We start from the raw sequence: 22800 nt of genomic DNA, 5'->3' as shown, positions 1-22800 counted from the left end.
TGCTTCTGAAAAAATGCTTCATGTGTATGCCGATTTAGATACGATGGCAGTGTAGCAACTAGTGAATGTGAGGCCGTCTCCAGAGCTGTATCATGCTCCCACTGCTTGCACTCCTTAGATGGCACAAGTGCTGGCAAATTGCAAGCGCCCTTTGAACAAATCCCTTGAGTTTGGCTTCCGCACGGCAAAATTATCGGAAGCAATATTTCTGTTGTTGTCCTTGAACGGGTGACAGAACTTAAAGAAGCGATGGGCTTTCAGTAGCGTATGTGCACGACTCGATCCATAATGACGGATTGAGTCGTCTCAAGGCTCCAAGGTATCTACTGCTCTACCTAGTCAAGCGACGATTTCAACCGTGTCTGGAAATAGGTAGATCATAGGTAGCTGCACAGACCAGTATTTGGCATCAAGATTTTACTTTGCGTTTGGTGGGGCACAGTTTGGAACATCAAACAACCTTTGTTGTTGTCATGTACTGTGCTCCATTGGGCGCCAGCGTGGCCAAGTATTGCCATTTGTGGAGCTCAACGTGACATAGACGCTGCAGCACAAACATGAAACATGGCAGCCCACATGCAGGGTTGCCCGCATGCATGCATGCCACACCAGTGAACACAACCTCTAAATAAGCGACGTTATTTCCCAACACAAGTTTTTTTGTGCGTGGTGCTGGACGTGTAAAGATGACGACCCTAAGCCACTCGGTCATGCGACTCAGAGGGCATTCGAAGCAGCATTATCTCGCACCTCGACGAGGTTCCAAGGGCGGTCAGGGAAGACAGCACGGAGCTCGTCCAAGCCGAGCTTGGCGCTGAGCCGGTCAGGGGCATCGAAGGAGGCGAACCAGCGCTTGGTCTTGGTGCGGCTGTCGATCATGTGCACCTGGTGCTGGAAGGACACGTTCAGCAGGTCGATGGGGCGCCTCTTCGGCAGCAGCCTGGCACAGCAACAGGGCACGGCAGGGCAGGGAACGTCACATTCACCGCCACCAACAACAGGAGACACACAGCCGCTACACATACTGGCTACTAGTACATCAACCAGCTTCATTCTAGTACACAATACTGTGATTTGAGCTCAGACACAAATGTCAGAATGCTTGAATTACACCGTGTCACCATTGGACGGCGCCAATGGGCAACAAGATGGTGGCTAATACATGCATAGTTATAACTTCCCGTTGGCCAACACAGTGAATGACCATCATGCCGTCATTACGAGGTGGCGGCTGATACATGGTTTAGACTTCTCAGTCAGTGCCCACTAACACATACACCTGTGGATCATAGTGTTGCAATACAGTTGAACACCATAAGAGGTGTGGGTTATAACAGACAATCGGGTATAAGAGACACTATTCAGCCCCATGATTGGCCGCCCTACCTTTCCCATTGATCTGACCTCTTTTATAACAGACATCAGATATGGGTCATTCCATGCAAAACATCTCAGCCCCAAAAAAAACCATCACCGAATTCATTGAAAAAATTTCTGCTAGTTGCCGATTAGCGTAGAAGGTTTGCACGGAGTATTTTTGTTGAAAAAAATTTGCCTGTCGTGTGAGCGCTCCTTGAAGTTACTGCAACTAAGCAAAATGTGGTTGGAGATAATAAATTTTAAATAAAGAGTGAAACTATGTAGAATGACAAATATTATTTTACAATGTTCTACTTGCATTGTTCTTTGATGTGGGACCATGACTAAAGCCGCGTAAGAATCTTTGGTGCTGAATTAGCTAAGTAAAAATGCAAGAAAAGGCGCATTTTCAGAAATTTTTCACAAAGGCACTGTGAAAGCTTCCGCCACAATATTTCAATCGTGTGTTGGCATGGTCTTTCAGTGTCTACTAAAATTATTTACATCAATTACAGAGTATACCTTTCAAGCAAATTGCTTACAAAGATGCAAAAAAGTGAGTTTTTGGCAAACTTCATACCTAAAAAAAGCCCCAAGGCCCTCGAGGTAAAATTACATGAGATGGCTCATTACACGCATCAGCACTTTAGCTTTTAATTTAGAAAATTTCTTTTGAGTAAATTTGCATAGCTGCTTTAGGGCAATGGATGAAACCAGCAGGTCTGCTATATGTGCATATACAAGCGCATAGGCTGAAAAAAAATAAAGCACAGTTTGATCAAAGAGTAGCATTCTCTCCACTCCACAAGTTGAAAAAGCTATGAAAATTTGTGAACAGAGAAGAAAGAGAGGTCAGGTGCTGCAACACGAGACATCAGCAAAAAGTTTGTCATCTGACAATGCAAGATACCTACTTGCAAAAAAAGCCCAGTGGGTAGGGAAAGAGCAACGCCTATCAGATGCCTACAAACGCCTACCGGACGCTAGCATTTCAGCTACTCTTCATTTAAAAAAAACTAGAATAATAAACAACGGTATCTTATCTTCACAAGCAATGCATTTACACTGAGGCACAGACCAGAAATCTTGATTGAGCAGCGCAGTAATGCTTCCAGCTTTAAAAAGAAGTGTTCCTTAGTTCACTTGTCTCCAAGTTTTAACATATCAGTGGCACCACACACAAACACACAAGAAATAGCCCCACTTGCCTCGCACAGAGCGCAGCAATGACCATGGAGTCGAGGCCGCCGGAGAACAGAACGGCCACGGACGGGTGGTTGCACTCTGGGGCATCGGAGGGTCTGGCCCTGTGCTTGGCGATGCAGAGGCGGCAGACCAGGTTGTGGTTGCACAGCCTCCGCCGGACTGCCTCCAGCAGCACCTTGTCCAGCTCCGCCACGGAGCTCGCTATCTCCGCATGCCCGGCCAACACCTGCAATGGGACCCAAAAACTTGTTAAGGGGCACATGGGTTTTGGGACCAAAAATTGCCCGAAACAGCAGTTTTTTAGGTATCACTTTTCTCTTGATTTGCACAGTTTTTCCTCCGAAAATTCCATACGTGGAACAGTACCAGGTACTTATAAAAGCCATAAATGCCCAATTTCAATAAGGAAATAAAAATTTTCCTATAATTCCCAACTTTTTTGCCACGAGTGGTATTGCAGTGATAGGAAATTCTCAAGAGGTACATCCCAGCATGTAGGGCAGCTAGGAAGATGACTTCTTTTGCACTGTGAAGCTGAATGTTTAAACCATGCAATATGAGAAGCAGATTTTGCATTTTGTGTTTCAGTAGTTGTTCAATTAGCATTATTTTTCACTGGTTAGCAGGAGTAGTTCAAACCTAGAAGTAAGAATTGATGTAAACGTGTATGTGATTGCAAAACAAGAAAACTGCTTCCCACATTTCATTCTCCACAACCTCTGGTATCTATTCATGCATTGCTAGTAATATTTTGTTGCATAGATTTTTTCCTATTGTTCTCAAGAATAAAGGAAAATTTTAACTCGGGAACTAGTCACCTCACATCAAAACTAATTAGATACTTGAAATCAGCTAAAAAAAACGGAACAAGCCCATGAAGTTTCGTCAAAATTAGTTGAAAAGCAAATAAAAAAGGTTTCTAAGACCAGTGTGCCTTCAATGTCCTCAAGCCTGTATTTTGTTGAATCGAACTTGTCGAATCGAACCTGTAAGAATCGAACCTGTATTTTGTCTTCAATGTCCCTTACAGGGACATTGAAGACAAAATACAAATTGCTCTAGATCGATAGATTGGCTCACCGAGAACACAAACATACTACTCTTATGCATAGCTTTTCTAAAATAAGGTAGAAAATAGCAAAAACGTGAGGAAAAGTGTCCCCCCTGGCTATACCGCGCAACTTACAGTGGAAGTGGTTAAAATTGCACGACAAATACTTCAACAATGTACCTCCAGAAGATGTCAGAAACTTCACTGCAAATTTTCGTAGCGTCATGTTTGGACATCGATAGCAAAAAGAAAGATAAAACCAATGTCATGAGAGCACAGCCGATAGATCGCACAGCAACCCCAAAATGCCAACAAGTTCGCTTCGGTGCAATATCTGTTGCGAGAACCTAGTCGAAACCCTCAATAGCATATTTGTTCGAGAAAACAAAAAAATTCACTTTTGCGGGAACTGCGCTGCCGTGAGATTGATACATAAACGACAGGGAAATTGCCTGCAAACCAAAAATTTATTTCCGAAAGTCAGTTATATTTACTTTGCAAGCCTTACCTTGCAGTAACTTCACAGCTCAGCTCTCACACTACAAGAAGTGCTTCATTGCTGGTCGTGCGCACCTAAGAACAACTGAATCTGTGTCAAAGGCATCTGAAACATCCCACCGGTTCACCTTCTCTATACGTTTTTCGCCCTGGTTCTCGGCACCAAGTATGTCCGACGAGCATGCAAGCGAAGTCCAGCTTCTGTTGACGAACTCTGCCAGACCGTGGCACCTCGTTGTTCCAATGCTGTCCACAAAACTATATGAGCACCGCTTTGCTGACATCCAGAAAGGCCACAGTCGTCACTGTTTCATTTTGCGCATGTGCACCATTAAAGAATGGTGTCCTTGCTTTTCAAAATGGTAGAGTGAGCTGCTGGAGGGTTCCAAGCTCGACGGCGCTATCCTACTTTCCTCCACTTCGGCAATTGACTTAGGCAATGATGGCTGCCTTGCCTTGTAGCAATAAAAACTTCCACTTTTGATTGAGTGCAAACGTGCCGATCGACTGCCGCACACACAAAGAACGCACACACGCTGTACAGTGGTAGCCTAGTGTTGCCAACCAATTTCGACTGCACCGCCCCACACTGGGCCTGAAAAAGCCCTACATCACCGTACACAATATTGTTGGAGGCCCTACGTTCCACCTTACGCTAAAACAAACATTTTGCGACATATACGTCAATTTACTCGTAACTTTTCTAACAGCAGAGCTGTTTAGGCCGACACAAATCCATCTGGCGTAGACAGAAAACCTCGTTGCCTCAAAAGAAAAAAATGTGGTTAAGGAGGTCCGAAGAATCGAACCTGGGACTTCTACGCCGTGAAACTGGCAACCTAACCCCTGCGCCACCCAAAAGGCCCGAGGGGCATGGGTTAGCAGCAGTGCGAACGATAACATGCGCACCGAACTGGAAAGAAAAAACGCTCCCCGTGGTCGGAATCGAACCTGGGTCTCTCGCATTATGAAACTGGTGTCTATCCGGTTGAGCTATCATCGCATTCCGGGCACAGAGCATTTCCTTTGGGTTCATAGTGCGATGCACTGGCTTTGGCCTTGGCCGTGGGTTCTGGCGTGCGCTAACAAAGTCCACTTTGGGAGAGAGACGTGGAAGCCTGTAGACAATACGATCCAGGCCTGCCAGTCATGGACAACTTTCGGTGGCAAGTTCAGAAATAATAGTGGGGCTCTTCGATTTACAGTCTCGGACTCACCACGGATAGTCCACGGGTAGTCCGAGGATTCCCGGAAGCCATAGGGATACATGTGAAAATTGAATGCCGTACTCCGCGGTGAGTCTGAGACTGCAAATCGAAGAGCCCCAGTGAGGTGATCAAATATGGAGCGGAAACTTAGCGTCTCACTAAACAACTTGAAAGCAAACTGAGGCCAGCTCAACGATAATTGGAGTATCACTTAGGGACAGGAAACGAGCTTCCTGGATCAGAGAACAAACTGCAGTAGAAGATATCATAGTTCAAGTAAAGAAAAAGAAATGGACTTGGGCTGGCCCCGTAATTAGGTGAAATGACAAGCGGTGGACTAGCAGGGTGACAGAGTGGACACCGAGAGACGAGTCTAGAACAAGAGGAAGGCCAATTACGCACGAAATTGGGCAATTCGGAGGTCAATGGGAGAAGCTTCCGTCCTGCAATGGACCTAGCATGATGCTACTGCTGATGATGACAACGCAACAACTGGGTCTCCGAAAGGGAGAGGGGCCACCAGCTCTGCTGTTTCTCCAGCCTTACACCACTAGTGCAAGCTGCGCCAATTTTTTTCTTTACGTTACTAAATTGTTGTAATTTTTATTTATTTATTTTTGCTTTATTACTTTCACAGTGAAGCTGTGTGTTTTCGTTTTTACAATATAGCATGCCCGGACAGATCTGCCTAAAATGGGAATTTTTCGCCGCCCGAGCTAGGGTTTTGTGTTGCCTTTTTGAAGCCTTCCTAGAGTTACGTTTCGGCCAGTGTTCGTGCCGTGCAGCTTGAAAGTTTTCCACAGCAGCGTTTGGGCTGGCGTTTTGACCGTCTAAGCACACTCACATGACAGGTTGACCATTCATTCGCGCAGAGGGGAGGGGGGTGCTTCCACACACATCCAGGCTTCACGCGTGACGCGCTCACTGATTCCGGACCATTCTGATACAATGGTTACTCGAAAATAGCCGTAACCCTCGTTTAATCAAAGCTATCATAAAACACAAAACATGGCAATTAGCCGCTTAGGGGGCTCTAACCGTACGCCGCGTTTCATTTAATTTTCACGATTACGTAGTTCACAGAGAGGTTTTAAATTCTAAGAAATTGCCGTCTGCTGTCCATATTTGTGCTCCTACAGGAGTGGATATCCCTGTGTTAGTTCGCTACAATAAAGTTAAGAGTCCTTCCCTGTTTCACTCAGCTAATTTAACAGAAAATATGCAAAATCAGAAATGACAAAAAAACGTGGTTTGCTTCGTCCACTCCTTGGACTTCAGCCAGCTTCGCTGGCCATACTTCTTCACACAGTAGAAGGACACTGAATTTTTTATTCCATGATTATGATTATGATTATTTCTATCGGATGTTAACAACGGGCAGATACTAATTGCGTGACATCATCAGAACCACCATACAAGTGACAGTCATTGATATTAGTGCCGATAGTCACACTTTCCTCCATTCTGATTACAGAAGACAGCTTCCTCGCCAATAGTGAACGTTCCAGTCTTAATTATGACGTCTTCCCTCTGTGCACATATGCTGCTCGTGCTCTGTCGTTTCTGTTGAGTCTGATTTTCAATCACTCTTGGTTTGCGAAATGAGCTACATAAGCGCAGTACAGCAGCCAAAGTTGGCATTACAACCCGTTAGATAAAGGAATAATTTCGTGCTTTGACGGGTTCATTTGGCAAATCTCAGAACCACCCTACGCCTGGCGTAAGAAATGGCTGAAGGGCCCTACAGCCCTACGAGGAGAGAAAAACTGCTAAAGCGCCCTACACGTAGGGTGAAAACCCTACAGTTGGCAACACTGCGGTAGCCGGCTAGTGTAGCCCAAGCCAAATACGTGCCGCGAGTCAGTATGTGTCACCCCCTGGTGGTGTCGCTGCAAGGCTGCCTCCACAGCCACCTGTTGCACTGTCTTTTAGTAAACAAATATGGTGGCAGCCGTGAAAGTGCACTACTACGGCATAGGTTTACCCACTTTGAGTAAAAATACTAAAAAAAAATGCATTTGAGCATTTCTTGGACACTGTTAGCCTCAAATTGGTAGATAAAATGCCAACCAGGCTTGCAGCGAATTTTGTTAATGCAGGATCACATTCCAAAAACATTTGGTTACCGTGAGATATGAAATACATGGGCTTCCAGGACAGGCCATCCGAAAATATTTCGTTGCCGTGGAAATTTCGTACTCACGAGACTTTGTTATCACGGGATATGACTGTATATATATATATTCTTTATGTTGGCATGCCCCTGTTGACATTGAATTGTGTAATGAGAACTGTGTGAGATTGTTACTGTGTAAACTTAGAATTACGTAACAGAGCACAGATACACAATGTTTTCACTCATTTGAATTCCGTACTAGTTGTGCCTATTTTCCTAAATTAATTATAGCATTGCCTTTGTTCTTAAACATATCACTTCTGCTATTTGGAGCGTAAGGAATCCTCAAGCTGCATTTGTGCAGCTTTTTCTCTTATTTCCTCTCTCATGCTGTGAATTGTTTGAGAGAAATAAACATCTATTTACACTTGGACAGATGATTATGTGACCCTTGTACAGTACTGTGGGCATAGCCACACTTATTATGACCCTCAGCGCACTTTTGCTGCAAAAAAAAAAAACAAAAAAAAAAACATGGGAATGCTTTGTTCGGGAAAGCACGACTGATTTGTTTGGGGCTGCCTTTAGTTTGGCCGTCACTCGCTTTCTTGATCCCATGATACCCCTGCAGTCTGACTCAACTGGCATAGCCAGGATTGCAATGGAGGGGGGGTGGCTGTCATTATGCATGTATGCATGATTTTTCCCCTAAAATTATTACCTGCTGCCAAACAAGCACAGACTCCGAGTATTAATTCTTGATTTGTAAGGAAAATACATTTTAATACAGGATTCAGCAGCTTTTGAGTGAGCCAGGATGATTATATCGGGCTCGGTGCTGACTATACGCGTTTAAACGCAACGGACATATATCAGCATCAAGGTATGGCGAGAGAAAAGTAGTTGGGAGAAGGAAGGAGACAGTAAGTAGTGAGCACGTGAATACTGGTTCTAGTTTCCCGCAAGCCTTTCTGGTTTTTGTGAATGTGGAAGCGGGAAATAAAAACAAAATGTGGGTGCCCAACAAGGAACGGTCATAGTTTACTCTAGGCGAGGGTTTAGGTAAAGCAACTTGTTCAGTGGCTCTAGTAGGTGTAGGTGACTACGACCTCAATTTGCACAAGAACTTTCAATGGCTGCTGTAAAAATACACAGCCATTCGAAGCACCTCTGTTCAAGATGCCCAGACACAATGACGAAACAAGACGCCAAAAGAAAAAAAAACGATTGCAAGCTGCATCCACATGAGAAAGCCCAGAGGGGGTGCTTGGTGTGTAACGAACATGGAAAAAAAATAAGGAACACCCCCTCTCTATACTCTCTTCGTTTTTATGCTAAGGGCTGTTGCAGAAGGGAGAATTAGATAAGGAAAGGGTTCCCTGCAAAACGAGATTATAAAGGAGGAGAAGGGTACTTTCATATGCTTTGCCCCTCCGTTTCGGCATCCCTGATCAGGCCAGGAAGACTTGTGGCCACAAGCACGCATATTTCAGGTGCATCCCTATTCAAAGGAGCCATGAAAACAAACGACTTGCTTAATCTGAGAGAACTAGCCTTTGGTAACTCATTCAACTCAAATCCAGCCCCAACAGTGTTTCGACCAACAGAACTAGAGGCACCACTACAATGGCACAGTCATACTTCTTGTTGGTTGCCTAAGTTGGTGGCTGCCAATCACAAAACAAGCCCCTTGGCACCGTACGGACCCACCGAGAAGGTGGTTGGCCAGTTCTGAGTTGCCACTGCTTCCCCTGTTTTTCTTATTATTTTGCACCGCTCATTATCTAGCAGCTGTAGGACACTTGTGAGCCGGGAACATCATTGTTGTCGGGCCAAAGCAGTCTTCCGAATGAACCAAACCTGTGCTTGTCTTCGCAACCCCTTCGAGCTAGCCTCGACTTTTGTAACGTCTTACTTGAAAAGAGAGGGTGGCATCATGCGGAGACGTGCGACAGGGATGCGAGAAGAAAAATTAAAGAATTGCTCCACTCAACGTGAAAGCTGTCGGAAGTGCAGCGCAGTGATTCGCCATCATGGGCTGTAGTGCAGTTATACGCTCACCGCTACCACCCAACGCATCTCAAATTTCCCACCTCCGCAGTGCTCGCGTGCCCCCTGCCTGAAACTGCGCCAGTGGGAGTCCTGTCCTTTTTGTGCTTGCTTTTCCTCTCGCACGTGCTGGCGTTGCACTGCCGCTTTTTTTCGCTTGCTATCATAAAAACCAACCAAACGGGAGTTCCTAACTGGATGAACGTGGGCAGTACTGGTTTATTGCTGATTGATTGTAGGGTTTAACGCACCGACGCAACGCAAGTGATGAGGCGCGCTGCAGTGGAAGGCTCTGGATTAATTATGACCTCCTGGGGATTTCAACACACGAGCGTTTTTGCTTCTCCCTTGCCTCCGTCAAAAAAGCGGCCGCCGCAGCCGGGAATCAAACCCGCGACCTTGTGCTCAGCAGCGCAACCAACGCCTTAGCCACTGAGCCACAGCAACCGGTGCCGGTTAATTACGCATATTTTGCCTCAAATGTACCTGCAGATTTCTCTGCGCTAAACAACGGGGAGATGTATGACAAGCGCCAGCGGTTCACGAGTTTTGAGCGCTTATGACTACATAAACCGCTTGGATTTCGAAGCCTCTGGGTTTTGCCGCGACGATAGCCGCTATGATGGAATGCCATGTGGCTCTACTTGGGTCCAGCAAGCGAGCTACAACGACAACGCCAGCCCCCAAAGTGATCTGCACTTAAAAAGTGCATATCCCCATATCTCCACTAGACATGTAATTGGGGCGTTTGGATGTACTACCTCAAAATTAGCTCACGGCTAGCTCAAGACTCTGCGCACAGCGGCGGCACCCACCTTTCTGAAGAAGACGCGGCCCACGGCGGGCATGGGTGGGGGTCCGTCGCCAAGCTCCCTGTTGAGGGGGTTTGTGAGCCAGGGCTCGATGGGGCATGCCAAGGTCTCCCCCAGGGGACTGGGCCGCCACTCGGCCATCTCGAAGGGCTGCCCCGTTGGCAGTCGGCTCCAGGGGAAGAAGCGCACTGCAAGTTTGCCATCATCCAGCGCTGCGCTGCCGTTCAGGTCCAGGCAGTAGATGCCGCTGGCCGCCAGCTCACTCCAGCTCTGCACGGGCGGATCGAAGAGGCAGCGCAGCACTGCTTCCGAGTTTGCACCAAATGCCGTTTTCAAGCTCACTGCTAGGTAACCAAACTTGCAGTGCTTTCAAGCTACCAAAATAACCCCCCCCCTGCGACATTCACCAAAGTCAACAGGTAATGACTCTTTACCAATGAAAACCAGTCAAGAAAGAAGATATTTGCGTGCAAAAAATGCTCATCGCTGGCTGTGAAATAAACAACCACCAGATGGGTGCTGAGGTGCTAAGATTTCTACCAGAGACTCCATGACTCACCGCAACGATCCGTCAACTCTTTTTCCTTTGTTTGTATGGGTGCACTGCTTTACACCCACGCGCTCTCGTCTATCTTTCAATAAATAAGGTGGCAGCTTGACAGCCACACATTGTTTCTTTCAGCTCCATGCAATGCTGCCACAGTCTGCGCTCTTCGCATTGTGGCCATGTCGCAAACTTGTCATGACTTACTTACGAAAGAAGTACAGTAGAACCCCGATTATACAACTTTCTCAAGACTGTGAAAAAGTGTCATAAAATCCAAACAACGACAATTACGCCTATGAATGCAGTTTCCCGCGACATATTTGGAAGAAATTTCAATGTAAACTACAAACTAATGCTTCGCAGGACCCAAATCATTAAAAAAAGTAAATGCGAAAAGAATAATGCAGTGGAGGTGCTTAAAACAAAGCTTATACCGCAGTCCACTGCCACAATTCCCGCCAGCCAGTGCAAATCATGGCACATGCAATCACAACAAACACACGTCGAAGGCTAAGCCTGTCAGAGTAACCTCGTTGGCGATTCACTGCTGAGTGGGACAAATGAACACCTGCACACTGCCCCTGCGGCTGCTGCACAACAAGACAAGAAGAGCAGTCAGCGAGGAGAGGGGGAAAGCAATCGTGCAGAGGAAAGGGCCGCTGCTGGAGGGGAGAGAAACGAGAGATGAGACGGTGAAGCAAGCTATGCAGGAGAGAGCCGATTGAGCGGGCTCTAGGTCCCAGCAACAGGCCTGTGGCACTTTCATTTCGTCCGCTGATCAATTGCACGCCTCGCGTGGGTTGTCGGATAACGCGATACGGACATGAAATTGCCTCGGATAACCAAAGTTTTTAATGCAATGTTGATACGAAGACTTCGCCGGGACTTGACTAGTTCGTTGTAAAACCCAGGGATGTATAACTGTGGTCCTGCTGTAACTGCCTAAAAAGTAAAAGAGCAGGAGGGGAAAGAGTCTAATTCTGCCCTGAGTTACATGCTAAGGAAAGATGGGCTCCTCCTCAATGCATCTGCGATAAGAAGGAGAGAGAGAGAAAAAACATTTTAATGAGCTCAAATGTGAGAGTGCAACCCTAGTCCCGGAATCCATGCGTTGCCCTCGCCGTCTTGGCCCGTGTCACCAGGAGAGTCTCGTCCTCTGGTTGACAGCTGGTCAACAGTGTCTCCCACAGCTCAGGAAAGGAACAGGTGGAGAGGGGTGGTAGGGCTGGGTTGTGAGCGCATTCCACAATTATATGCTGGAGGGTACCTAGCTGTGGACGAAACTTGCATAGCGCGGTGTACTGTGTAGGAAACAATAAATTCATTCGAACCGGGTGAACGTACGTGCCTGCTTGTAATTGTCGGAGTGTTATTTCCTGAGTTTTGCTGAGGGATGGGTGAGGGCACGGGAATTTTTGTCTGCTGGTCCAGTAAAATTGGGTAATTTCCTGATAGCTGAGAAGTGGCGTCGGAGCTGCGGTGACCTCTGGGGCTCGGTGGGCCAGTTCGCGAGCCTGTTGGTGGACGAAGTTGTTGCCCGTTACAGAGGCATGGGCAGGTGTCCAAACGATCGCCACTCGGTGAGATGGACGGTATCGCTGAAGTAACCGCAAGGTCGTTGGTGCAACCCTCCCTGAAAGGAAACTGCGGCAGGCTGCTTGAGAGTCAGTGATGATGACTCTGCTGGAACATTGGATGAGGGCTAAGGCAATGGCGAGTTCTTCGGCGTCTCGTGGGGATGTCGTACGGATGGATGCACATGAAGTTAAATGGCTTCTGGTTGTTGTCACTGCAACCATGGTTTGGTTGTCAGCGTAGCTCGCCGCATCGGTGTAGGACACATCAGAGCGATTTCCATATAAGCGTTCGTGGGCTTGGCTGCGTGCGGTCCTGCGCTCGGGATGGAGGTCGGGGTTCATATTCTTTGGTAGGGGTCGTACAGAGATATGTTTACGCCACTCGTCTGACAAAGGGGCCAGGTGGGTTTGTTCTGCACAGGGCCAGTTGATGCATTGCAGAACAAAGCGGCCTGCTGGAGTGTGTGTCAGACGGAGGCGCTGGCTTGCGAGATGACCTTCAATGAGTTCCTCAATAGTGTTGTGAAGACCCATTTCAAGAAGCTTGGTTGTCGATGTACTCATAGGAAGCCCGAGTGCTTGTTTAAATGCCTTCCGAATGATCCTGTTCAGTGCTTCAATGTCGGATTTGGTTAGGGCCATGTATGGAGCGACATAGGTGAGGCGAGAAATGACGAAAGCTTGAATTAGTCTCATTGTGTCCTTTTCTTTCATTCCTCGATGCCGGTTAGTGACCCGCCTAATCATATGCACGACTTGAGCTGACATATTACGCAGTTTTGACAAGGCAAAGTCGTTTCGGGTATTGCCTTGGATGGTAAGGCCTAATATCTTGAGTGAGTGGCTAGGTTTGATCGAATGGCCGTCAAGAGATATTTCGATGGGCTCGACGTGGTGTCATGGGGGGTGTTTCCGGATGATGACAAGTTCTGATTTTTGCGGTGAACAATGTAAGCCACAAGCCTGGGCGTAATTATTGACTTCTTCGGCTGCACGCTGCAATGTGTCCTGCAGCCCACCGAGAGAGTCTGTGTCAGTCCAGAGGGTGATGTCGTCTGCATACAGTGCGTGGTGAAGATTCGGAATCTGCTCTAGCTGTTTTGGTAGACCCAGAAAAGCGATATTGAAGAGGAGTGGAGACAATACCGAGCCTTGGGGTGTACCCCGACTGCCAAGAGAGATTGGTTTGGATTTTATATCGCCAATTTTGAGCACAGTCTGGCGGCCTGTGAGGAAGTCCGAAATGTAGGAATAAATTCGGTTGCCACAGCCAGTATTATTAAGGCGGGAGAGAATCGCTGCGTGCGCAACGTTATCGAAGGCCCCTTTTAGGTCGAAGGCCAAAATGGCTCGAGGTGAGTGGCGAGTGGCAGGTGCAATTACCTCTTCTTTGAGTCGCAACATAATATCCTGGGTGCTTAAATGTTGTCAAAAGCCGAACATTGTTTTGGGCATTTGGTTGGCGTCTTCAAGGTATGGCTGCAGCCTTTTGAGTATAATGTGTTCCAATAGCTTCCCCACACAAGAGGTAAGGGAAATAGGCCGGAGATTGTCTATGTGTGGGGATTTGCCCGCTTTAGGAATGAAGCGGACTTCGGCGGTTTTCCATTGAATAGGTAGGCTGCCAGATGTCCAAAATTCATTGAGGTGTTTAAGCAGGATGGAAAGTTCATCATCACCTAAATTGGCCAGGAGCTTATAGGTTACTTGGTCAGGACCCGGGGCACTCCTTTTCTTGCATTCCGCCAGGGCTGCTTCCAGTTCAAAAAGTTGGATATCTCGGTCCAAATCTGCGTTGGGAGTACCAGAGTACGGTGGCGGCGGGGATAGTATCTCTGTTTGGAGGTATTTAGCCGTTAAGTCTTGAATGAGGTGTTCTGGAGTGCCGGGGTAAGCGTGAAGAGTGCGGGCCATGTTTCGATTTGATTCCCCCTTGCTGTTTAGGGGGTCAATAAGGTACCTAAGTAGGTTCCAGGTTTTGCGGGAGGTCAGAGTGCCTTGGAGGCTGTCGCAAAGCTGCAGCCAATTTTTTTTGCTCAACGACTGTGCATACTCCGCCGCCTGTTGACTGAGAAGAGATATCCTCCTACGGAGCTTCCGATTGTGGCACTGGCGTTTCCATCTACGGGCAAGGCTATGGCGTGCTTCCCAAAGGTGCAGCAACCTCGCATCCACACAAGGGGTCTGGTAAGTCGTGGTTACAGCTCGCGTATGAGAGTGAACTGTCTGAAGAAGGTCGTCTATCCATGCAGTGTAGGACTGATCGGGATTTGGCGAATGGCTGCACAGCGCCTTCTGAAAATTATCCCAGTTCGTAATCCGAGTTTTTCCTAATCGTGCCTTCTACTGTGCCACGATGACTGCAATGGTTTCAAAAAAATACAAATCTAATCGTGTGTTTCACAGTGGTCTTCATTATAAAGGTGTAGTGACTGGCTGTGTGTAGGTTTTGACTCCCCTAACATGCTACGAATTACGTGCTTCTGTTCTCTTTGTCAACGGGAGAGGCCTTCATCCTGCAGTGTTGTTGTTGACGATGATGACAATTTCATCTTTGCGCCTGAAGGGTTGACCATACCAGTCTGATGCCGCATAGCAGATATCTCTCATTCTGAGCCGCTATTTCCTTGACATTATATTTTCCACAGTATCATCATCACCTAGGCTCTTGAAAAGAACCCTGAGGACAATCACACGAAACTGCTCCAATGTAACGCATCGATTGCATCTATGGTGTGATGCTACAAATTACTTTTTAAATCCTGAAGGTCACATTACTTTCACGTGATCGTTTTCAGCGATATCCCGACAACACGCTCAGTCACAAGCACATTTTTGTTCCCGCAAGGCCTTCTCTTCCCGGATGCGCTATTATTGCAAGAACTGCACTGCACAGCACTATACAGCAACTCCCAGAAGAAAACCAGTTCTCCCTCCAAAACTCAGAGGCAACTGACAAGTTGCCATAGTAACTGGCTGCCTGTAAAGTGGGGCACTCCAGAGGGGTCCCACCTCACACCGCACACTAAGTTGCCGTAGCGACCGACTCCAGAAAAAAAAATTAAAGCCGTACCACTCAATGTGAAAGCTGTCGGAAGTGCAGAGCAGTGATTCGCCATAATGGGTTGTAGTGACGCTATCCGCTCACTGCTACCACCCAACGCAAATCAAATTTCTCGCCTTCGAAGTGCTCGCGTGCTCGCGTGCCCGCCCCCGCCTGAAACTGCGCCAGCGGGAGTTCTTGTTCTCTTTGTTTTTGCTTTTCCTCCCACACACGCTGGCGTTGCACCACCACTTTTTTTCACTTACTATCGTAAAAAACAAACCAACGAACATGTACCTACAGTTTTCTTTGCACTAAACAACGGGGAGATGTATGACAAGCACCAGCGGTTCACGAGTTTCGAACGCTTATGACTATACAAGCCGCTTGGCTTTCGAAGCCTCTGTGGGACGCTGCGACAACAGCCACTACGACAGAACGCCGTGTGGCTCTACTTGGGTCCAGCGAGTGAGCTACGACGACAAGGTGCAGCCCTAAAGTGCTCTGCACTTAAAACCAGCCAGTTCCTCTGCTATGCTTTTTGAGCGGGGACAACAAAATCAGCGCAAATGTCTTTTTAACACACTACGCAATAAAATAAAAGTGCGGGTACCTACCTCGTTGGGCTTGGGTGCAACGGCCGACACGAGGGACAAGCTGCCACCCTTGACCTGGTACAGCAGGCTTCGGCGGCCAAAGATGTCCCGGCCAAACCAGATCTGCTGCTCGTTCCTCTGAGAGATGCAAGGAAATCCTGCCATCAAGTACACATTTGCGGTTCACTGTGCAAGCACATGGTCAGCGTTATTAAAAATCGTTTTGTGAAAAGATGGCCAGTTCTTGTGTGTGTACACAGACGGGTTGCTAGGTCTGCAAACACATAACACTGCGGATTCTGGTTGGTCGCGAGAGGCACTCCCTAGAACATAAACTTAGCAAGGTCGTTGTTCTCAATTTATTATTTTTCTCATTGAAAAGCATGGCATTGCGTCGTAGTAGGCTAAGCCAACATGACTTCTACTGAAAAGCTTCTCAAAGATGTGAAGTAGAAGAGCAAAAAATTGGGGCAGCTTTGCACTAGTAGCGCGAAGACTGGCAAACAGCAAAGCTGGTGGCCCCACATAGCTTATTCTTGGTTCAGCTAAGTTTAAGCGTGGTTATGCTTGGAGACTTGGCTAAGTTTTCTGCATGGTTGCTCTTTGAGACTTGGACAACTTTTCTGCTTGGTGTCATCCTTAACCCCCCAAAAAGCAATGAATACTTGGCCGTTAAAGTATGCACAATGTATGTGTGCCCACTGCCTTAGCGGTGAAGCTCCAAGAGGAGCGGACGGCGCAGCAGTACGGGCGTTTGCTCGAAATTTTTGAACTCGTTTGGTGGCCACTGTTCGTGTAGTGTTGTTCGGCGTGTGAGATGCTATCTAAGAAGTTGATTAACGTTATCACTTTTCGACCTTTTGGCTTTCTTCGTTTCAACTTCTTCTGTGCCCCGTCCAGACTGCACCACTCGTCACTTGCGAGCCACCCCACAATGCATTTCCAAAGCCACGCTTGTACCAGTTGTATTGCACCTCCAACAGGTGGCGACACAAGTCCTGCCTGAGCGTGGCGAGGCAAAGCTACTGTGAAGCAGCACCAGTGTGCACGATGGCGTCATCGCTTGGTGAGGTTTTCCTGCGCACTTTCACTGCTTAAACAGCATTGCTGTTAAAAAAGCAGCCAAAACCAGCAACTGTGGCCCTGTTTGCCCTGTTGTTTTAAGTGGGATGTGTTACCTCAACATTGGCTCGGGTAAAACAGAGGCCACTGAAGGGCTCGAAAACGGAAGGATGAGAAGAAAGGGAGAAAGACGAAAAGAAAGAGTTGACCAAACAGACAAGCTGGTACACGGTTCTTGCAACTACCCATTGTGACCATTTGGCAAGAGCGGCAGCTCGTGTCGCAGCATATAGCAGAGGATCACTCCTGAGGGTGTGCGCACTGCGCACCAGTGCAAGACCTGCATGTACTCTCGACACCAGGCGAGCCAGAGCTAGCTCACGGAGCTTCACTAAACCCTGGTTCAGTGTGGAGTTTTTTGACCCCAACTGTACTCCTATGTGCAGTGTACAAAAACTCTGGCCAATCTGGAGAGTTACCGCTTCTAATTGAACTGCGCTGGGATTGCGTCAGCCCCACCAGCAGTGCGGCAGCAAGTGTTGTATGAGCAAACGAGCACCAGTGGAGAAGCACCAGCAAAACAAAAGAGTTAGAAAGTGGCAGCAAGTCTTACCCTGGGACAGTGCCAACTAAAAAAAGAACAAGCAAGCCATGAAGATAGGGTGACCAGGCGTCCCATTTTGGCCAGGACACTCCCATTTTTGAGGTCCGCTTCGGCCGTCGTCTTTTTATCCCAATAAACAATGATGCGCCATTTTCGCAGGACTGGATAGTTTCAAAATTTGCGCCAAGCAAGTTGATATAACCAAAAGTGTGCCGACTCCCTACAAGTATATTTTCCAACTATGACCTTAGCTACTTAAAAATGTTTACCAAGAAAGTAAAATTTAGATTTACTCTTACCAAAGAACACTTTGAAGTTTCTTGCCAAAGATGGCTTTGAAGAGGTGTTACTTTACCACTGGATTATCGTCAAGAAAAGCATTGAAAAGAAATTAGAAGATCGAAACTCTTCAGGTATTTCGGATTTTGTGAGATGGGTGCATGTAGGCTGCTTTGAGATTTCTCGCGTTGTGGAACTGGCCCTCTGTTTTCCTGGAACTAGGACTACAGTGGAGAGTTTTTTTTTTTTTTCCACAGTGAACTCAACGTGGACATCAACCTGCTGCCAACATTGAGTACAGTGTTACTTGTAAAGAAAGTACAAGAACAAAGAATTTTACAACCGAGCCTCGCGCGGTAAAAAAGTTCTGTCGGCAAAATCCACCAACGAGGACCCGAAACGGGATCTTCGAAATGAGTGCCCCTAATATAACTGTGAGGGGAATTGTTTCCTCAGCCTGAGTGAGGCCTGGCTTAGAACAAAATGTTGTTCTAAATAAGAGCAGTACGCACATTAAAATGTTTTCTCCCAATCCCAACCTTTTGTCTTATCATCTCCAAGCCGTCATTTTCAAGGATACTTGTCAGACAGTTCTAAGGGCACGCTCTAAAGAATCTTGCATTCGATTGGCGTGCATGTCAAGTTTCTAAATAGTGTATAAATTTATTTGTGCTGGTTATTCACAGCCTTCTAAATAGTGACAATATTCGTATCTTCCTCTTGTTTCTTAGATTCTTTCAGTAATGTAATCAGTGTGCAAGTTATATTTTGCATTTCACTTAGACTGCAAGTCGGCAGTGTGTTTTCTCTGCCCTATTTGCCGCGATATAAATATTGTTTTGTTACCATTTGGAGACTTTGACCCACTCTTTACGGTGCTATACCAGCAAAAGCCACGCATCAAAGGCCGACCACCTTTGCCACAGATTAATCCATGGAGAAATTCACTCCTGCCCACAGATACAAACCCCAAATGGTGACACCTCTTCTGCATGTATACAACCAACATGACAACGAAGGTGGAAAGAAACATAAAGGTGCATGTAACAATAGTGCAAAGAAGTACTCATTAAGGCTGTGCGGCATCAGTTTGATGATGACAGTGTAAGAGATGTGCAACACGGGGAAGCGCAATAAGAAGGGTTTACACTTAATGGATCCTGAAATGCATTTGGAACAGAGCAAAAGCAATAGCGCAATCTTTATGCGACGCAGTCAATGGCATATGCGACGCGTGTTACCCTTTCAAATGCAGTGACGAGCTCACACTCTAGTGCAAAGTTTGTAGCCCCTTTCCTTTGCTCACTTTGAATCCTTGCCATCATTCTGCCATTTTGTGTGTCACCACTGTGTTTTCAAGCCAGGGAGCAGAGAGTCCTGCTATAGTGCAGCTTATTTATTTACTCCTGGTTAGGTGAAGTACTACCTGTTTACTGTCAGCATATTTCATCGACACCAACACATTTTGCTAATTAGCATTGCCTGCATCACACTTATGCACTAGAGTATTCATCCAGGTTTATATATTCTTGTGAAATCATATTGCCGCGAACCATGCATTGGGTTTGTTTACTTGTGTTTTGCTTTTGCCGCCCGGCTGCGCCGGTCTGTGTTATCAGTGTTGTGTGTGCCAAGGGAGGCGCCTGTTCCATTCTTTCTTTCTGTGCCGCATGTGTTATCTCTTCTGATAGGGAGAGCGTTCCGAACGTGAATAGCCTAAAATAGCCTAGAATAATCTTCGTTGATCTACAGTGTTCTGGATACAATTCGACTATTCCAGAAACCCTCGCGCCCAGTGATAAATTCCCGCTGAGCAGATGCCGCGGCATTTGAATCACTGGCGCCAGTCTACACACGTCACTTTGTTGACTGCTGTTTCGCCACCTGTGTATTCTTTGAGTTGTTAGGGGAGCACAAGTTCGCTCCAATAAACTTGTTTTTTTTTTTTCAAGACAGCTGCACCGTGTTTGGCTACATGACAATATTACGATCCACGTCAAAACACATGAGAACAGCATGTCAAAGTACGTGTCCATCCTGCTTTGAGTGGACCACTTATTTGGTCTGTGCTTAAGAGAGGCCTCCTGTCGCTGCTGAGAAAGCAATTTGAGCATCTTCTTGAACAGTAGAAATCGACACAGTTCATAATCATGCACTTTCCATTGCTTTTCCAACTATCCTTTTTTACGAGTAGACAAAAAGATTGCTGTGCAGGCAGCAAAGCCAGCAAAGAGAATGTGAAAAGTCCACCAACGTGTCCACCAAACAGTGAGCATGGTTACGAGCTCCCAGTGTTGGACAAGTGAAAATGTGTGTACCGTATTTACTCGCGTAATGATTATGATGCGTAATGATTATGATGCGTAAAATTATGATGCAAATTTAGGGGTGCGATCATTACGCGAGGTAAATTTTTTGTGAAAAAAGTTTGAGTGCAGAAAACGCAAGTTGCACGTCAGAATGTTTCCATTAAGTCTCATGAACATAATCAACATAACAAATAACAACATAACAACTCCGCCGACCACCTAATGACCACCGAGTGACGCAAAATGCAGTGTTTTCAATACGCAACGCGCCGGAACGAGTTTGCTGCGAGGTGAGAACAGGTAGACCAATAAGTGGCTGCTGGTGTCACAGTGCGGGACATCAAGACACGGCTGCTGATGCAGCAAGCCGAGCGCGTTGTTTTATGTCTCATGAGTACATTATGTGCATTTAGTGAGAGTTTCTTCCGCACCAATAATGAATTCATGCTTGCCGATATCGCTAATATCATTGTCTGCGGCAATAACGTAGCCATGCCCGCTTTGAAAGAGGAGGAAACTAACGTAAGCACGAGCATCGTCATCAAACTTGGCACACATACGAGATATGGCTGCAGCAAGTTCAGGGTGCGATCATTGGGCGGGAAATACAAAAAGTCGTATTTTGACGACGAACTTCAGGGGGGCGATCATTACACGAGTGCGATCATTATGCGAGTAAATACAATATGTTTGTGGACAGCGCTTTGCTGCTGATGCTTCCAGAAGGAATCCAAAGGTGTTAAATAACCGAAATTGCCAGAAAAATGTTTCTGAAAACAAATATGTTGCACATGGATTAAAGTCTTACACTGCGAGCTTAGTAGTGTACACAGCAGATGTTTCAGTCACACCACTGATCAAGTAGAGGGGAGCCCACAAAAAGGTACACCTTAGATTGGCAACACTTTAAACTTAAAGTTGTTCACTCTACATGCAGAAACCTCACAGAGGCACACCACTCAAACTGGGCTGTATGTGCTACGTATAAAAAATATATAAACCCAACAGGATACATAAAAACAACAGGAACTCTTTTCCTTTTACTGACAGTACAATGTTGTGTCCCCAGAATTCGCTTCCATTAGTACCTACGCTCAAATGTTAGTCTGTGATGAGAAGGGTTTGGGTCTGAGGTAGTTCTAATCCTTTGCTTCTCCTCCTCTTTCGTGAAGAGCGAGAAAGAGGCAGGGTAAGGAGTCCGACAAGAAACGTTTCGGTCTTGCCCTCATGGTCCGCTACGGCTACTTTTCATTCGCATGCACTGAAGGCACCATTCGCACACTCTACTTTTTTCTTTTTAACAGCAGAGATATTCCACTTATTACCTTAATATAAAAGAGCCGGCACAAAACTCTCACCTTGAAGTAGACAAATGCCCACGGCCCTTCGATGCACGACATGGTGTTGAGGAGCTCAGACTCAGTGTTGCACCGGGAAAGCTGACCAAGCAGGAAGTTGGTGTCACATTCTTTGTCAGAAACCTGAAAAAAGAAAAAAAAATTATTTGGAGATCCGTCGACGGATCTTTAACGCACGAGCATCTCGTCCCTGCCCCTCACAAAGTTGAGGACCGCAATGCGACATTCCTCGCCTGTCCCTCGCGCAAAATGCTGAAAGAAAGATGCAAAACTGAACAGAGTGCCGTGAAACTTACGCCGACATGCCCCATTTACTGCTCGTGCAATAGTTATCAGAACGCACTTCTTACAACAATCCTTATTGCTTAGTTTGTGTAAAAAAAGAATAATTAACTGTATTTTTTTTTCTTTCAAAAGACCACGATGGAAACAAATGTCAGGTCAGTGCAGATTGATGCATTGGTGCAGGCACTCTTGACCGATCATTTGGTAGGGAGAATTTGGGGAGAATTTGAAAAAGAAAAACCCATAAGGCATATAAAAAAGAAGGAGGGTGCTTTGAACAGTCCACTGAGCTTAACCTTTATGCTCAGTAAAGACCCTGCCTGCTGGACAAAGAGGGAACCCATCGGCCAAAGCTTCAGGTTTGTATATTGTTGAGCTGTGTGTGCAAAATAAGCACTGGCGACGGGATAACAGTGGCTTAGTCGCTATTACTGCTCTAGGGGCATCACGGCCCGACGCATATTGCAGCGAAGCTGCACCAAAGGAAATACCTCACACATTAGTATCGGCACCTCTACTTCACCCGTAAAATTTTTGCATTTTTAGTGTGGGTTATACACGTGAAAATCAGGTACGTATGGGAGTTCAGTTTCCACGGTGTCACAAAGAGTGCTCAAGGCACCTCCGCATGGGGATGTGTGGGCAATACTAACTAATGAACGGTGATGGCATCGATGGAGAGCACTCGATGCTTGCACGTTACCAAAAGTGCAAGACAAAAGATGACCGCCAGCAGGTATCGCTGCTTTGTCATGTGGGCAAGTGGAAGTGTGCATGCACTTGAAATCCCTTGCCAACACAGGCTCGAAGTATCGGGCCTATAAAGCAACCCCCATAGAGG

General features: G+C 46.6%; 1 protein-coding gene across 1 annotated transcript in view; it reads right to left on the bottom strand.

Annotated features, from left to right (window-relative positions):
* The window catches only part of LOC144162943 (asparagine synthetase domain-containing protein 1), a 50709-nt gene that overhangs the window by 15402 nt on the left and 12507 nt on the right, over positions 1 to 22800 (bottom strand). The window contains exons 3-7 of the mRNA XM_077693680.1: positions 21675 to 21797; positions 16084 to 16200; positions 10303 to 10569; positions 2568 to 2791; positions 751 to 940 (exon numbers count right to left, since the gene is read on the bottom strand). Of these exons, the coding sequence (XP_077549806.1) occupies positions 751 to 940; positions 2568 to 2791; positions 10303 to 10569; positions 16084 to 16200; positions 21675 to 21797 (921 nt within the window). The remainder of the gene's footprint in view (positions 1 to 750; positions 941 to 2567; positions 2792 to 10302; positions 10570 to 16083; positions 16201 to 21674; positions 21798 to 22800) is intronic.

The sequence above is a fragment of the Haemaphysalis longicornis genome, unplaced genomic scaffold (assembly GCF_048455015.1).
Source record: "Haemaphysalis longicornis isolate Haplotype H1 unplaced genomic scaffold, Haemaphysalis longicornis Haplotype H1 scaffold_12, whole genome shotgun sequence".
Taxonomy (NCBI): Eukaryota; Metazoa; Arthropoda; class Arachnida; order Ixodida; family Ixodidae; genus Haemaphysalis; species Haemaphysalis longicornis.
Note: the sequence above shows the minus strand (reverse complement) of the source record. Positions and strands in the feature narration are given on the sequence as shown.